At 37.4% G+C, this 18,926-nt stretch overlaps 1 protein-coding gene and 1 long non-coding RNA gene across 2 annotated transcripts; one reads left to right on the top strand and one right to left on the bottom strand.

Moving 5' to 3' along the window:
• The first annotated feature begins 3,679 nt into the window (after positions 1-3,679).
• LOC137048307 (uncharacterized) lies at positions 3,680-5,798 on the top strand. Its single transcript, XR_010899372.1, has 3 exons — positions 3,680-4,747; positions 5,333-5,490; positions 5,660-5,798. It is a non-coding gene; the product is annotated as an uncharacterized lncRNA (long non-coding RNA).
• A 7,256-nt stretch (positions 5,799-13,054) lies between these two features.
• Positions 13,055-18,254, bottom strand: LOC137047421 (patr class I histocompatibility antigen, B-2 alpha chain-like). Its single transcript, XM_067425052.1, has 6 exons — positions 18,200-18,254; positions 17,725-17,958; positions 17,375-17,641; positions 16,233-16,514; positions 14,649-14,753; positions 13,055-13,739 (listed from the first exon to the last, which is right to left on the bottom strand). The coding sequence occupies exons 1-6, from the start codon at positions 18,252-18,254 to the stop codon at positions 13,705-13,707; spliced, it is 978 nt and encodes a 325-aa protein (XP_067281153.1). The 3' UTR covers positions 13,055-13,704.
• Positions 18,255-18,926: the final 672 nt, after the last annotated feature.

Genomic DNA, 18,926 nt, shown 5'->3' on the forward strand with positions numbered 1-18,926 from the left:
TCACGTCTAGCAATAGGCAAAGCAAACAGTTGTTCACGCCGTATACGAACACGTGATGGATAACTCGGCAAGCAAATCATTCGTTTACTTTTTCCCAGCGCGATTATTGATGAAGGAATTAAGTATAAGAGAATGAAGCAGCAAGAGGCGGGGTCAACAGTTAATCATTTCAAAGTTAAAGTTCCTGCAAATTAGGTTTTAAATAAACGTGTAATAGCTCTATTAAAATTATAGAATTTTGTTTTAATCCAAATTTAACACTTGAGTGAAAGATAAACTGCCCTCTACTTTAACAATGACTATAGAATATTCCATCAAAATATCAAAAGCATCCAATGGCATATCGTCGATGTTATGTCTTAATATAAAATAAAATAAAAAATAAACTAAATAAATAGACTACCTGACTGTACTGGAGGCAAATAATACACATTCAGTTTACATGTTTTTCTTGTTATTTCATTGAAACATTTTCATATACACTTCATATAGCCTACATACTTTCATATACATTAACACTTTTTCTTTATTTAGTTATCATAACACATAGAAAAGCTCCTAATTATTAATAAATACATTTTTAAAAGCAATGCAAACATGCAAAGGCTACATTTAACTAATAATATATATATTTTTAAATCCTGTTGATTTTTTATTTATTTTAGTCCATAGCTATTTGAAATAACCATAAACATTATTTCAGTCTAACTTCTGTATCCAAATAAGATCATTTTAAATCACAGATATGTAGTGATGTCATGATGTGCATATGTGCATGTTCATGTCTCATTTTTTCGATGCATTATTTAGGCTGTGTTTATGAGCACTGTAAAGTGCAAACTAGGCCTGATCTATCTATCTATCTATCTATCTATCTATCTATCTATCTATCTATCTATCTATCTATCTATCTATCTATCTATCTATCTATCTATCTATCTATCTATCTATCTATCTATCCATCCATCCATCCATCCATCCATCCATCCATCCATCCGTCCATCCATCCATCCATCCATCCATCCATCCATCCATCCATCCATCCATCTCTCACATCACACATTTTTCTTTTGACCATAGATGGCACAAAATCTCATATCATTTAAAGGTACAGTGTGTAGTGTTTATGAGGCTTTATTGACAGAAATACAATATAATATACATAACTAAGTTATTAACTTAGAATGAGCCATTTCTGTACATCACAGATCCCCTAACAGTGAGGTTGGCATTTTGTGCCACCATGTTTCTAGTAGCCCTAAACGAACAAACTGCTCTACAGAGTGCTAGTCACTCTGCTGTCTCAGGGGATGACATCTTTGTCCTGTGTTGGCCACCGTAGCTTCTCTATTGCTGTGTTCCAGTCAAGCGGCAGCCTCCCGTGGTCTCTTTTGCCACTAGAGGCAGGCTCCAGAAGGAGCAGAATCTCATTGAGCTCATGTTAAAATTCCAAACTTTACAGCAGAAAAAAAACATGTTTACAGCTTGGTACAAATTGTGGTTTTGTTCTATACAGCTAATTTTGCCCTTAATGACAACTGTGAGAGGGGTGATTTTTTTTATAACTCGAAAGGGTTAGTTCACCCAAAAATGAAATGTCTGTCATTAACTCCTCTCCCTAATGTCGCTCCACACCCGTAAGACCTCCGTTCATCTTCACACACAGTTTAAGATATTTTATATTTAGTCCGAGAGCATATGCAAGTGTATGCACACTATACTGTCCATGTCCAGAAAGGGAATAAAAACATCATCACAGTAGTCCATATGAGACATCAGTGGGTTAATTAGAGTCTCTTGAAGCATCCAAAATACATTTGGGTCCAAAAATAACAAAAACTACGACTTTATTCAGCATTGGCTTCTCTTCCGCGTTTGTGTTCAATCCTCAAATAAAGATTCAAACGGTTATGAATCAGCGAATTGATTCATGATTCGGATCGCCAATGTCACGTGATTTCAACAGTTTGGCAGTTTGACACGCGATCCGAATCATGAATGGACCAAAATGTATTTTCGATGCTTCAAGAGATTCTATTTAAAGGGATAGTTCACTTTGAAATTAAATTTTGATATGTTTTAGCTTACCTCATGGGCATCCGAGATGTAGGAGTATTTGTTTCCCCAGTAGTTTCGATTTTGATCATTTTAGGTCAAACCGTTCTTGTCTGTGCTTCACATAATGCAGGTCTATGGTCACCACCTCAAAGAGCATACACAGAGAAGTCCAAATTAAACAATCCCCCATCGCAAGTACACACTGATGGCCTAAGACACGAAACCAGCGGTTTGTGTGAGAAAACGAACAGTATTTATATAGTTTTTACCTCTTGTTCACCACTACGTCCGGCTGATCCGAGGGCGCGCGTGCGTGTTTTCTGTTGTGACATTCGTGCGTTCTGGCTTTAGTCTGCGCAAGCGCAGAAAGCGCCAGAAGTGGATCTCTCGCGCTTGTACAGTACAGTACAGTAGACAGTATAGTGTGTATACAGTTGCATATGCTCTCAGACTAAATATAAAATATCTTAAACTGTGTCTGAAGATGAACGGAGGTCTTACGGGTGTGGAACGACATTAGGGTGAGGAGTTAATGACATACATTAAATTTTTGGGTTAACTAACCCTTTAAAGTTCTTCATAATTAACGGCGTGGTTACTTTGAGTGATAGGTGGATAGCCATTTATCTGCCGTAGTCATTGCGTCACCTAAGCTCCGCCCACATCCCGCCTCTTTGCCCATTTTCTTTTATCCGAGCGTGACTTGTGATGACACGTTGCCATGATGGCGACGCCCAGTTCGTCTCTACTTTACGCTTCAGAACGACTTATCAGAATCCTATGGGTGACATCACGAACACTACATCCATATTTTTTTTAAAGTCTATGGTTCCAGTTTGGTTTTTTATGCCCTTTACTTGCAAACTTCCCTCCGTCTCGTTCACTCAGATGTGCGTCATTGCTTACGTTGCATGAGTGCCCACTACTGGCGGAAACTTTGCAATGGACTGAACTGGAACGCCATAAGCCCTTGATCACTTGGAATCCATTATGGATTTGATTTATTTTCTTTTTTTCTTCTTTACAAAATCGTTAATTGCAGCATTCTATATGTATAGGTGTGTTTGGGTTGTTTTAAATGTTTTTAAAAATTATTAAAATATCATTGTGTTGTCTGTGGTGGGGTAAATTAAACTTGATATGCAGTGACGTCACAATCGCGTTACATTGTGGTATATGAAGCTGCCTGAAGTGTACATATGAAATAGACTCGCTCACTCGGTCAAAATCGTCCGTATAAACTTCCCTTGTCCACTTCACGAAGTGGAACGCACTTCAAAATGGCGGCGGGGATTCCCCCGAGGGGAAGTGCTTAGGGAAGTTCGCAAGTGCGTGTCTAATAGTGGAGAGCAGCATATGTGTTTCAAAAAGGAGGGGTGAGTGGAGGGCGGTTGCAATTCACAACCTCACCACTAGATGCCGCTAAAACGTACACACTGCACCTTTTATGAATGGCGGTGCTCTTTTTAATTTTGTAATTTCATCTGAATATCTGCATTTGTAAGATGTAGTCATTTGAAACAGTTTTGAGGTTAATTTATCAAAGTTGTGTCTCTGGAAAATAGTAATCTACACTGTAAGCAATTGCTGTAAATTTACAGCCAATTTTCAACACTAAAATGCTGTTTTCTTGTTAAACAGTTTAATACTGTAGTTAGCAATGCATTGTGGGCTGCTTAATTTGGAGGAACAGGAAAGAGGCCCTAAACAGTATGCTAATGTTTTAAATTACAGTACACGACAGTATTTTTTTGGAAACTGAGTGTTGACTGTGGAGTTTGGAGTACGTTCAGAAGTTTGATACAACAAATCGAGGCTACTGCTTTTGGACAATTTTCTTTAATAAAACCTAGAAATAATTTGCCATTAACTCCTGGGGAGACTTCAGGAAACGTTATTTGGATAGGAGATTTTCCAGAAGAGGACACACAGTTTAGAGAACGTGCTGCATATCATCGAGTGTTCTTCATCAACCTCTATCGGGTCTTGCATCTACAAAATAAACGGTAATTGAAATCTTTTTCATTTCGCAAATAATTTTTGATATCAAACTGATGCTCAGGAGCTTATCTTGCTTGGTATTTGAACATTTCATTTAACAGTGAGGCTCAGATTTGAATAGCCAAAACAATATTACTTTTGGGTGTTTTTTTGTTTAAATTTGGTAACATTTGCAGTAGAACTCCCCCAACACCTGTAAAAAATTAAATTGCTACCCATAATTTTTTGATTGCCAAATCTATTTAGCAGTTTAACTGTAGGTACTTAGCCTACCTCATTCGCCTGTAGGTTGCTCTCAACTAATGTTTACTAATTATTGACCTTTTATAATTTTTCTTCTTAAAAATCTTACCATGGTAAGAATAATGTATTTGTTCCCTACAGGTGTCTGCTACTTCAGCTGACATTGAGACAATTTAGTCTTCCTGCAAGTCCTAGTCTGATACTGCCTAGTATATTTCATTTAGATTCATTGATAGACACATTGTATATCATTTACACAAGGTAATATGTATGCTTTGACTTGAAGTTTCAGGTGCAACTGGGCAAGTCCGGTCATCTTTGAGGACCGTGTAATCTCTTAGGGCATCACACCAACATTTGCAATGGGGCTTGCTGCTGTATTTGCAACTACATTCAACCTTCAGTTTCAAGATGAGGGACCCTGCACTCTGGAATTCATTTAGAGGTAAAAATTCTTCATTACTTGTCATCATTATGGATATATACAATTAAATTAATTTGTTTGTATTTTTTTCCGCATAAAATGGTATTAGTACTGTACATTTCAAGCCCGACACATGGTATTTTGCTTGACTATACAGGCTTTATATACTAAATTGTAATAATTAAAAATATATATGTATGTATATAATTTTTTTAACTAAATATCCAAATAAATGTAATTACTAAACTAAATTAACTATTATAAACTAAATTACTGATCTGCCCACATTGTCGCTATATGATATTTGAAATGAGCTGATGACATCACTTTTTTTCTCCAGAGTGGCTGTACAGCCAAATCAAGTTCTGTTGCATTATTTTCATGTTTAACACTGTGTAACTGCTTTGAAAAAATCTGCATTGGAAAAAGTGCTATAGAAATAAAGTTGACTTGACTTTAATATAATCATTCACATTGTCACTTTTATATGTCATTCAAGTCCACTCTATTTGTGCAATGAAGAAAGACAAAAAACAAAACAATTTATTGCATTTAACTGAAAGCATGTTGTTGCAACACTCTGATCTTAGACTATTTTGATTTCAGGTGCTTTGTTGGTATAAATCCAGAGAAAGGGACGAAGGCCAAAAGGGGCAAGGTTGTCTCCAAGAAGAACGGTATGATCGTCCAGAAGAAGTCTTTTGAGACGTCGCCATGCTACTGAAGAATCTCCTTGACTTTCAATGGAACTTTGATATAAATCGGTGAGCTCTTTAATCTCGCTCTCTTTGTTTTGACAGTCTGGCATTACCAAATTAAACCACAAGAGAACTGGTATTATTAACTTTTGTAAGCATTAGCTTGGAGTGTATACTGTACGTTCGTGATTTTACAGTTTATTTATTATTATGATTGTTTGTTGTTGTTTGACAGTGACAACACTGGAATAATACTGCAGAGAGGAACAGCGGCTACCAGAGTGATGGACATCTCTCCTGGATCCATATAAACTAAGATGTAAATACACAAGCTACCTCAAATGACTATTTTAAGCAGTAAAAATACAAGCCTACCTAACAGGACAATTTAAAGAGTAACCTGAAATGAAATAAACCCTAAAATGTTTTAATTGATGCATATTATTGATGCCTACTGTCAAAATGTTGTACTGTACTTTGTAGGTCTTCAAACTTATGTGTTAAATTAAACTAGGTTTTATTTAACTAGGTTTTTTCCTTCATGTTTGGTAAGGGTTAGGGGCAGTCTCTGAGCAATTTAAGAATTTAAAGGGTTAGTTCACACAAAAATGAAAATTAGCCCATGATTTCCTACCCTCAAGTCATCCTATGTGTATATGACATTATTCTTTCAGACGAATACAGTCAGAGTTATATTAATAAATGTCCTAGCTCTTCCAAGCTTTATAACGGCAGTGATTGTTGTTCTGTTTTTTTAAGTCCATAAAAGTGCACATACATCATATAACTGCTCCACACGGCTCCGGCGGGTTAAAAAGGGCCTTCTTAAGTGAATTATTGCGTTTGTGTCAGAAAAATGTCCATATTTAAAATTGTATAAAGTAAATTATCCAGCTTCAGGCTAATCACCGTTCTTATTCAGCTTATGAAAAAAGTGTAGCGCCTCTCGCAGTTCAAAACGCTTGCGCTTCGTCTGACATTGCACACCAGTTACGCACGTCAGACGTAGTGTAAGCATTTTGAAATAAAAAGAAGAATCTAAAAGAAGAATGTCATACTGACTTGAAGGTTAGTAAATCATGGGCTGGGTGAACTAACTCTTCAAGTTTATTGCCATAGTCTAAAACAGATACTACTAGGCTCTTTTTGCTACTAGAAATCTCGTAGAAATGCCCAACAGGATTTTGTTTTATTTTATTTTTTTCCATTTTTTGTATTCATGCTAAAATTGACATTGCTCTTTGGAATAGTATTTGATTTTGAAGTTATTGCTTATTTTCCATAATATTCACAATAATGCATATCTTAAGCAATTGCCTATAGCCCTGAGAATACTGAAGTTAATTGCAATTAATATTGATTGCAATGAAGACTGATATTTTAGGAAACTGCTAAATTTATTGTGTTTCTAATACAGTAAAAAATAAAAAACTTATTTAAAAAATGCAACATATTTCTGTGATTATTTGAAAATTATAATATATTTATATATTGAAAATATACTGTTTAGGTTGTTACTTTAATTCTCACAGTTTACTGTATTAGACTGTGAAATCATTTAACAGTGTGACTACAGACATATACAGCATTTCTGGTTTACAGACTACTACTGTAAAGTCATTTTACATATGAATACCGTAAAAATAACGGTATACTGCTGGCGTCTCTGCTGCCAGCTCTTTACTGTAAATTATAAAAATACAGAAATATACCGTTTTTCTAGTTTACAGACTACTACCGTAAAATCATTTTACATATGAATACCGTAAAAATAACGGTATACTGCTGGCGTCTCTGCTGCCAGCTCTTTACTGTAAATTATAAAAATACAGAAATATACCGTTTTTCTAGTTTACAGACTACTACCGTAAAATCATTTTACATCTGAATACCGTAAAAATAACGGTATACTGCTGGCGTCTCTGCTGCCAGCTCTTTACTGTTATTTTACAGGGAAATTTTTTACAGTGTATGACATTGTATTATGTTGAATAGGTTTTTGTTAATAAGGGATTTGTGGACACATAACAGTTTTTTTTATTCACTTTGGTACTATTTTCACAAGCAAGGTGTAAATTTTCGATTATTCGATTATTTCGATTAAGCTATTTATTTCAAATTATAACCACTATGTTCAAAGTGTGTGTGTGGCCTGGTAAACTCTACATTATGGGGACAAAATGTCCCTATAAAGAAGGCAATATCCTAAATCCTTGTCCTTGCAGGGACATTCTTCGGTCCCCATGAGGAAACAAGCTTATAAATCATACAGAATTCTTTTTTTTTTTTTTTTATGTAAAAATGCAGAAAGGTAGGTTTAGTGTAAGGAGAGAGAATATACATAGAAACAATCATGCCTATGTATACCCAGAGAGAACCAGGCATGTGGGTATGAGTCTGTATGTGTGAGTGAACATGCAGAATAGAGTATAAGGGATGGATAAGACAGATGGAATCAGAGACAGTATTTTACATTACGGTATGTTTGCTATGTGATACTGTAAACAGATTTCCATGGTAGAGGCTGCCACATTACTGTAACTCACACTTATAAAGCTCAACTACAGTAGATTCAGTCATATGGCACAGTGAGAACATTTACTCTATTGGCAGCAAACTCTGTTCTATAGCCCAGGACCTCATGGCTGTGTCATAACTTTATCCCACCTTTTGATAACACACTGAATAGATACTATCACAAATATTATGGATTCAGTTACATAAGTTAGGTAATGTAAGCACATTTTCTTATGTGGCATCTGTAGCCTGCGTTACTGTAGATAATTCAGCAACAAGGGTGATTTGAAACATGTATCTTGCATTGTATGCTGTTGAATGTGCTGATTGTTAAATGTACATTGATCATACCGTTGTGTTTCGGTGATTAAACCAAATGTTATTACATATTACAATAATCTTGTGTTAGAAACAATGATAATGTGAACTGAAAATATGTGCAACTGAAAGTCAGCATAAGATCAGGTTTTGAAAGAATGACTAGCTGTGTAACAAATGTGACCAGTTTGGATTTTTGAGAGAGTTTTGAAAATGGACACCTTACTTGTGAAAATAGTACCAATAAAAATAACTAATGTTTTTGGATTTAATTTGTGAGAGAACTAAGAGAACTAGCACAGAAGACAAAGTCGCATGTTAATACTTTTATTTCAAAATGTATAATACTTACATAGTGCATTAGTGCCCACCTCCTTTTTCAAATATGCTGGTTTCTGGAAGTGTTTTTTCCACTCATTAAAAAATAAATAATAACTAACCATTATAAGACATGAAGCAGGCTAACAGCTACGATGTGAATCACAATACAAATGACAAAAAATGTCTTTGAAAGACAAAAAGACACACACACACACACACACACACACACACACACACACACACACACACACACACACACACACATGAATTTATATATGCACATAAACATTACCATTGTTATTTGCATTGCTTCATGGGAGAGAGCAGATCTAAAGAGCTATTTTTTTTTTTTGCATTGAATTTCTAATTTTCTGCATATTTTACTGTTGCAATGTAAACTGATTGCTTCGGCGGAGCAAATACCACAGCAGACCTGTCTTTAAAGGCTTAAAATATATTATTAAAAATCTATTTCCCTACGGAGAAAATTAGTTTTTACTTCCAGAACAAACTGTTGCACTCTGTTGTAGCTATATATATATATATATATATATATATATATATATATATATATATATATATATATATATATATATATATATATATATATATATATATATATATATATATAATTCAATAAGAAAGTTGTACATAACAAATATCCTATTTTTATAGATAGATAGCTACATATATTCATTAAAACCTCTAGGTTACTTGAGTAAAATCATTTAGTTTAAATAAAGTATGGGCATTTAAAAATAGTCATAAATGGAGTAAACAGAATATTCTTCAATGTTATTTATTTATTTATTTTAATTAATACTTTCAATAATACTTTGCTACAGCTGCACGTGCTCTGGTGGCATAATGATATAATGCTGAGTTACGAACTTTAACTTTGAAATGATTAACTGTTGACCCCGCCTCTTGCTGCTTCATTCTCTTATACTTAATTCCTTCATCAATAATCGCGCTGGGAAAAAGTAAACGAATGATTTGCTTGCCGAGTTATCCATCACGTGTTCGTATACGGCGTGTACAACTGTTTGCTTTGCCTATTGCTAGACGTGATTGGCAAACGGTTTGCCAGAATATACCCTGACCCCTAAGCCCTTGATCACTTGGAATCCACTATGGAGTTGATTTATTATTTATTTTTATCCTTTTTGAAATTGTTTAATGCAGCATTCTATATGTATATGGATGTGTTTGGGTTGTTTTAAATGTTTTTATAAAACATAAAAAATAGTTATAGTTGTTTGTGGTGGGGTAAATTAAACGCGATATGTGGGGACGTCACAATCGCGTTGCATTGTGGTATATGAAGCTGTCTGAAGTGTACATATGAAGTAGACTCGCTCACTCGGTCAAAATCGAGTGAGCAAGGGTCTGTCCATACAAACTTCCCTTGTTCACTTCATGAAGTGGAACGCACTTCAAAATGGCGGCGGGGATTCCCCCGAGGGGAAGTGCTTAGGGGAGTTTGCAAGTGCGTGTCTTAAAGTGGAGTGGAACGCAGCACAGGTCGCGTTGTTTGAGAAATGTTTGGGGCGTCGGACTGCATGGGCGGATAAAGGGACCGAGGCAGGGACCAGGGGGGAGGGAGGGGGGGTAGAAGTCAGTTTTCTATACATACATATACATGAACTAACATTTGTATAGCATTTATGTACAAATAAATAAGTTCCTGTGCAAAACTAAACTTGTAGTTAGGCACTGGTTTGGGTTTGGTATTTAAAAAAAAGTTATTTTCATGCTGTGCACGGCCCCAGCATCCCTCTCGAATCAATGTAAATGGTACGACCCGCAGGTGCGCGCCTGAGACTGGAGCAGGCCTCCTTTTACACCTCTCAGAAACTGAAGCTTTCGCGCTTCTATTGCCCCCCGGTGGCCGGTCCCAGTATGTTTGCCCCTCTGTGTTTTCTAATGGACTCGAGGCAAACTAAACAATCAAATTACACTTCAAATATTTTTTCCCCAAAGTGAGTTTATGTCATTGAAGGCAGTTATCATCACAATGATTTCATTTCAGGTGTTCGTTTTTAAAATAAGTTTAGTTAGTTATCTGATGCTATAAAAACGGGGGGTGTGACGTCATGATTGACAGCTGAGACTGACGGCTTCTCTGAGTGAAGTTGTCACTGAGGCACTAACGGACTTTTTGGGGGATTTTTGGGAGCAGATTGGAGCTTTGGCTTTAATTTTGAAATTTCCATAACTGTTTATTTCACACCAACATAATTAATTGTTCTGCATCTGCGAGAGTGTGGGCGGGCTTTTGATAACGCGATTGTACTTCCTGCTCTATTCTGATGTCAGCGCTGTGCAGGCCGCTTGAAAGCTTCAACTATGGCAAGCGGAAACGGATGATGTCGAGTCGTCCATATTTTTTTACGGTCTATGGACAGGAGCCGGAGTTAGGCGTGCCCGTGATATCCGGTTGTTAAGGCTGACGTCACGTGGCAGCACTTCCGGGTCCAAATGCTCTATCTTACACAAGCGGGTAATCTAGCGCTCGGAAAGCGTTCCACCCATAGGGGCGGCCATTGCTAACCAAGCCATCACCTGCTGTTAGCATCCCATTGACTCCCATTCATTTTTGAGTCACTTTGACAGTGAATAACTTTACATCTGAGGCGTTTAAAGACTCCATTTGTCCATTGTTTATTTCTAAAGAAACACGACAGTGCATAAAAGGCTCCATTACCTTGTATCTTACACTATCGCCCCGCAGAAGCTGTTTTTGTAAAAATAGGCTAACGATTGCGTCATAACCAACGCGACTCTGTCGCACAGTTGAGAAATTACTGTATAGACCTGAGGAGACGCTCAGATACAATCTTTTACTGTCTATGAGACAGTCGGGGGGACGTGGAGACATAAAGTCTGATAAAGTCAAGGGAGAAGAATGGGGAGAAGCTGATAGTGAGCCAAAAGCAACGGGAGAAAATATTTAAACAACGTGATTCAGATTTCACTTTCCACATCTACTAGAAGACCTACAGCTGTCAGACAGGAGGCTCACGTCACATCTACGTCTGCGCAGTTCGCTCAGCCATCAGGAAGTGAGTGCCTCTGATTGACCTCATTTTCCGCCGTTGAAGTCTATGGGGTCGCTGTGTGTCACGTCACAGACAAGGGAAAAGGGTGCGAGGACTCAAGTGCAGAAAATGATATATTTATTTATAACAAATAAAACATAAACTCAAAACAAAACCCACGAGGGGGAAAAACACATAATGGAATAATAAAATATAAACTTAAACAAACCAACAGAATCACGGGGAGGACGGGAGACGCAGACATTACACAAGGATCCAACCCAGACTGACAAACACAAGGAGATTATAAAGGGAACAAACAAGGCAGATAATGAGGGAGAACAGGTGGGGCAAATAAACCAATAATCAGATGACAAGGGGGAAGGATCTGACAATGACAGGAGCACATGCAAGACATGACAAAACCCACATGTGCGCACAAGACAGGACAGGCATGTGACACTGTGTCCATTTCTTTTACTGTCTATGATCTTATACCACAAGAAAAACTACAAAGGATGCTAATATACACACACAATGTGGTGTAATACTACAAAAAAAGCTATAATCATTCATAACCTTTTTCTCCACACCAATATTCCAGATGGCCAGACAGTGATTCATCTTTTTTAAATCGTTAAAATATTACTGTCTGTGACGGTGTGAGCACAGAGACTGTTGTGTAGACTGTAAGTATTTAAAATGTTAAACTTTTTTAAACATTTGATGTTTAATATGAATAAATAGCGCTCATAAACGGGTGTCGATGGCATTCTCAAGTGAAACGAGTTGAGGCTTGGACCCAGAAACGGCGTTCCTTACGTCACGACTTAACAAGCGGATAAAGGAAGACAGGGGAAGTCAAAATCAGGGGCTCAAAAACTAAAAGAAAAGAAGAATAAAGAGAGAAAGGCAAATGAGGGCAAGAAGTTGCTCACTCAGTTTTTTGAAAAGAAAGGTGAGCTCCAAATGCATCATCGACCATTGACATTGTTTTAACATAAATATCTAGGCTACTCCAGGTAGAATAGCATACATTTATGTTCGTACTCTATTTGAATAATATACCAATACTTTATAGTACCACACCCTACATAGCAAGCAAACAATATTTCTAGGTAAATAACAGGAAGTGAGAAGCAGAAGGAGGCTGAGCTGTGAGCTCAACACACTGGGTGCTTCTCAATATCCCTCCTCGTTTCCTCGCTCCTCCGTCCTCCGTCCTGTGACCCGGAAACCGGTGGAGCTCAGCCATCTTGTAGGAGATCTCAATTCTCTAATCGCACCGCGAGGATGGAGGAGTGAGGAGCTTCCTGAGGAGTCATGAGCGAGGATACTGGAGTATCCTTTGTGGAAGTGTTTTATCAACTAAACGTGACGCAAGCATTATTCTCCTTCACATCATGCCACAGTTTATTCAATAGTATTATTATTGTTTATATATACAATACACAAATGTTTGTCAGATAACAACACCTGACAGTTGCAGAATTATATCAAAGCACAAGAAAATTAAAGAAACATATGCACAACAAATAAAAAGCTGTTAATAACTGGGAATAGTTTGTTGTTAATAATAACTGGTAATATTAAATTAAATGGACAAATGTGGTATTCTGTGGAGGCTGAAGCTTACAATATAAAGTTATCTCTAATGTTCAAGAATCCCGACTAAATCCAGCGGTGCAGTCATCATGAACTGACGCCGCTCTGAAGTGACGTTAAAGGGAGCGAGGATATCATTTCACTTGATTTGATTCCTCCGTCCTGGAAGAAAATGTTTTATCTACAAACCAGCAAGTTTATGATTGGTATAATGAAATTAAAGTTTGCAATTTCAAGCAGCATAACGGCTTCAGATGATACAACATCAAATGACACACACAAACACACAGTGTTTTGAATTCTACAATGAGTGGACTTATTAATGTCTCTATAAAACAACATTTTATGATCTCACACTGAGTCCCTAAAGTGTGTGAAACTGTGACAATGCTCTTTTAGGCCTTATGTGCTTCTGCTATTTCCATCGACGTGACCTTGATCCTTTAAAATCAACTCGCTGGACGAGATCTGTGCCTGCTTAATCACTCCGACTTTTAACATTTCTCATCAGATCTAGGAAAGATACAGCACATTATAACGTATTAAAAACTTCATCTTGAGTAGGCAACATAAATATTATGTTCTTGTACATAAGTTTATGCCACACTTCACATTTGTTTATATTATGGATAATCTTATTTTGTCGTCAAATCAAATTAAAATGATGAAAATAATCAGAAATCTCACCATTACAAAAATCCCTTTCACCATGTTCACATTTCTACCATCACACATACTGTAGATCAGTTAATACATTTATAAAATACCCTTTAAAATATATATTTAAACTAGGGCCGGGACTCGATTAAAAAAATGAATCTAATTAATTAGAGGCTTTGTAATTAATTAATCGAAATTAATCGCATTTTAATTGCATATAAATATTTGACCTGAGAACAATGAGAAGTAATTTTTCACATGTATTTTTAGTATACCATTGAATAATGACTGAACACATAAGCTTAATCAACTAAATATAGTTTATTTATTTCAGTCCAGCAGACCAGTGCAATGTTTGCCAGTAAGTGTAGCAAAAGCGTATTTGTGATATTTGAGGCTCGATGTGCTGCGGTGATACACACATTCCTTGTTGTATAGCTTGCACACAACCGTGCTCTTGTCGACGCTTCCATCCTTTCGTTTTTTAAAACTAAATGTCCCATCCACGGGGCCAAGCAAAGCGGTCTCATCAGCTTCTTCGCTCATGTTCACTATGGTTTGTTGTTGTCGTGACTCGGAGCGCTAGTTGGTGTTCCAGTATAATCGGTCCGTCGAAACTCATTCATTGAAAAAAGTTCCGCGGTGCAAAAATAAGTGCGGTTAAAATTGTTATTTATTTTTTTGCGTAATTAATCTTAATTAACGTGTTAAAGTCCCGGCCCTAATTTAAACAAGAGATTTAAAGCAACAATGATCACTCACCATAGGACATTATCTTTTTGATGCAGAAGCAGATCACAGTAAGGACTAGAACTATAACTGCAGCTGCTGCTATAAAAGGACATGAAGATTCAGAAATTCTTCCATCTGATGAATGAAGAAAAACATAATGCATCAGAAACACTTTGAACAGATTTTAACCTTAACTGTTGGTGGCACTAGATTATTGAAAAAACAACAACATAGAAATACAAAAAGCATGCAGTGACTACAACAAAGTCCATTAGTAATATTTACGAGTTCACTCTTGCTCATGTGTTCATAATATCTTTGTTGGCAGTCTGTTCTTTGAGTGACAAAATTCAGAGAACGCTCTGCGTCATGGCCTCAGCCTCCTCAGTACACTGCAGTAAAAGCTTTTCTTACTTAGTGTTTTTGTCTTGTTTCTAGTCCAAACATCTAAAAGTTCTTAAAACAAGAAGTATTTACTAGACAAGCAAAAGTGATTGTAAAAATAACTCAAAACGAAGAGAGTTTTTGCTTAAAATAAGATAAATAATCTGCCAATGGGGTGAGTAAAATAGTCTTAATACAAACAGAAAACAACATAATTTTTCTCACCCCATTGGCAGATTATTTATCTTATTTTAAGCAAAAACTCTCTTCATTTTGAGTTATTTTTTCCCTAATCAAGACAATCACTTTTGCTTGTCTAGTAAATACTTCTTGTTTTAAGAATTTTTAGATGTTTGGACTAGAAACAAGACAAAAATACTAAGTAAGAAAAGCATTTTTTTGCAGTGTACTTCCGCTGGGAATGGTGGACAAGCGTCCTCTGCATAGACTTTGTTACCGACGTAACCTCGGTTCCCTGAGATAAGGGAACGAGTATTGCATAAGATGGCCATGCTAAGAAGCATATGACTAGCGAGTGTCACTTCAGTTGAATTTAACCTGAATCCATGGCAATCCGAGCGTCTTTAATAGGCAGATGCCCCGTCCATTCTGGTGGGCTCTGAGCTCGGTTCGGCGGGCTCCGCTCCGATTGGTTCATGCAGTCAAATATGTCTCTGCAGGTTAATAGGTGTTACCACATCAGAGGGCGTGGCCACAAACAGAGGGACGTTTTCAACTGTGTTACCTGTGTTACCTCACAGTGTGGGTGGGGTTAAGGGGTGGGGTCGGGTGAAGGGAATCATTTTCATTGCGTGATTTATAAACACCCATCAGTTTGAAAACACCCACACATTTAGAAACGCCCACTCTTGCAGTTCCCACTGACCAGCCAATAGCGTGCGAGAAAGCCTCAGCACTGTTATGGCTGTGCATTAGCATTGTGTTATTTCAAAAAAGGCTTCAGTATTTCGAGAGAAGGAGTTTACCCACTGCGACTAGCAGTCACAATACTCGCTCCCTTATCTCAGGGAACCGAGGATATACTTAAGTAACTGAGTAGGTTTCACTGCGATATCACACACACACACACACACACACACACACGCACACACAGAATTGACTCCAAACACAATTACACATCACTTTTGGGTGCTATTAATTGCAGAAGCAACATTAGACCATAATGGATATTCAAATCATAATCATAACTAAATGTAAGCTGATATTTACCATACACTGTTATAACCGGTTGTGATAGAGTCAGACTGCTGTGAATGAGCAGACAGTCATATAACCCGCCGTGGTGTGTGTCGATCTTCACACTGGTTCTCATCTGGAAGGATCCGTCATCATTTGGTCTGATTTCAGATGTTTGATCCTCAAGTTTGTACTTGTTCCTTCTGATCTCCATCTGAACATCTCTGGGGTAGAAACCAGTGGCCAGACACGTCAGAACCAGCTTATTCTGATCATCAGCAGCTTCACTGACAGAGACATGAACAGCTGGCGGACCTGGAGCAGAAAATATCCATGCAATTAACAAACAAACGTTTGCAAAGAAATGGATTCTGTCTCTGTGGTGGGAAGAAATTAGGGTTTTGTTCCACAGAAGAAATAAAGTCATATGGGTTTCGAAAGACATGAGCCTTTTCAGGTTTCTCTAACGAGGTTGTCTGCTAACTAGTTGGTGGATCTAATACTTTAGTAATATGGCATGCAATCTTAAAATCCAATGTGAAAATCAAACTCTTCCAGCAATCCAGATGAACATCCACTGATAAGTCACTGAACTCTGTTACACCACACTGGATCTGCTCTAATAACCATGAAGCATCAGATTTACTGATGCAAACACACAATTGTAAAGGAGTAGAGAAAATGTGGTAACACTTTACAATACGGGTGCCCTTATATGCTTTAACTAATGCACAGATTGGTGAGGAAGCCTTTTGAAAAGTGGGGACCGCTGGCTGCTGATCTCAGGTTTTACTATTGTATTGGGACATTTGGTCCACACAATGTAAGATAAACAACGGCACACACACACACACACACACACACACACACACACACACACACACACACACACACACACACACACACACACACACACACACACACACAACCCCTAAACCTACCCATCACACAAAACTTTCTGCATTTTCAAAAATGTAGTATGGCTTATAAAGTGTTTTCCTCATTACTGGTATATTGCAGGGACATTTTGTCCCCATAACGTAGGGTTTTCCAAGACACACACACACACACACACACACACACACACACACACACACACACACACACACACACACACACACACACACACACACACACACACAGGAGATAATGAAATTTATCTAGTCACATCTTACTCTTTTTTGTGTTTTTAAACGTTGAGATCCAGTCGGTGCAGGTCTTGAGGAAAAGTTTGATGACCTGGTTTCGTCCAGTGTGAAGATCCCATTCCTCTTTGGTTCTTTTGGCTTTGGGGCTTTTATCAATCCACTGCTCAGTGTCAGAATTAAAGGATATAAGATCCTCTCCATCAAATCCATATTCATCAAAGACAGTCAGATTCACTGATCCATCAGGAAGTTTCTCCAGTTCACAGCCAATTATTCTCTGAAGAACATGAAGCTCTACAATCACAGAACAACACTCATGAGAAACGTACAGTAAATATAATGTGTGCTCATTAATAAGAGTAAAGCATGAATCTCACCAGAACACTGTGAGTCTGTGCAGTCTGACAGAGTCCTGATCTGATGAATGAACCAGTCTCTGTGATCAGGAGGATCTGGAGGAGCTTCAGTCCAGTCTTCAGCCCCAATCCAGACTCTTTCTTCATTACTGAAGTGTGAGATCCGTCTGTCGTCACACACACACACAGCACTGAACTCTGGGAATGTGCCTGCTCTGGTCAGGACTGTAAACTTGTAATAGAGGAAGTGTCTCTCTGAAAGAGAAATGAAATATAAACGATGAATACAATATGCAAGCAACTAAGTAAAATGTATTTATACTGAACAAAGACAGCAAAGCTGACCTAAGTGTTAAACAAAATGAACACAATAAAAGACACAATATGTAAAATGATAGGAAAAACATTTACAAAAAAACAACAAAAAATTGTTCGAACATTTTTTAATGTAACCATTATTCTGTCGATCAGAAGGAAGTGCAAAGTATGTTCTTACCTGGCTGTGCATCGCTTAGAGGAGAGCAAAAGTATAAAAAAACGAACAGAATCATTCTTATGCGTGTAAAATGCGTCGTCTTCAGACCTATGACTATTTGGAAAATGCAGGAAATGCGTAAACACGACACATCACTTGCTAGAGGACAGCCTACCAGTATTCATTCTGACTAATAACAACTCATGTCTCTGATTCAAAGCAGGCTTACAGTGGTAAACAAACTTAAATTCAGCTTAAATACAGCTCTAAGAAGACAATAGTGTCATTAATCAACTCAATTGATTGTGTAAACTTCAATTATACAAAACATCGATTTTGAGAATAACAGGAAGGACTGCGATGCAATAAAAACTCGCTCAATACTGATGAGCTACACTGTGAAAACCCACAGAAATGTGCCAGTATTTTACAGTATAAAATACAGTAGCAACCTTACATGTTTCATGGGACCTAAATAATTGACAAAACCAAAAACAGCATTCAGGCCTTTATAAGTAATCAGCAAGATGTTTAACAACGTGTAGTCAATGCAGACCCAGGCAGATGTGATCATACTTCTTCTAGCTGCAGCATTGTGGACCGGCTGTGCTATTACACACACACACACACACACACACACACACACACACACACACACACACACACACACACACACACACACACACACACACACACACACACACACACGTCTTCTGCAGTCACTTGTAAGGCAAACAGGCAGATTGGA

The sequence above is a fragment of the Pseudorasbora parva genome, chromosome 19, assembly GCF_024679245.1.
Source record: "Pseudorasbora parva isolate DD20220531a chromosome 19, ASM2467924v1, whole genome shotgun sequence".
Taxonomy (NCBI): domain Eukaryota; kingdom Metazoa; phylum Chordata; class Actinopteri; order Cypriniformes; family Gobionidae; genus Pseudorasbora; species Pseudorasbora parva.

What these genes read in the sequence shown, in the direction of transcription:
- LOC137047421 (XM_067425052.1), bottom strand. Translation starts at nt 18,254, where the DNA reads ATGATTCTGTTCGTTTTTTTATACTTTTGCTCTCCTCTAAGCGATGCA. An exon ending in TCTAAGCGATGCACAGCCAG is followed by an intron (nt 17,959 to 18,199) that starts GTAAGAACATAC and finishes TTTCTCTTTCAG; the next exon opens with AGAGACACTTCCTCTATTAC. An exon ending in CAAAAAGATAATGTCCTATG is followed by an intron (nt 13,740 to 14,648) that starts GTGAGTGATCAT and finishes TATCTTTCCTAG; the next exon opens with ATCTGATGAGAAATGTTAAA.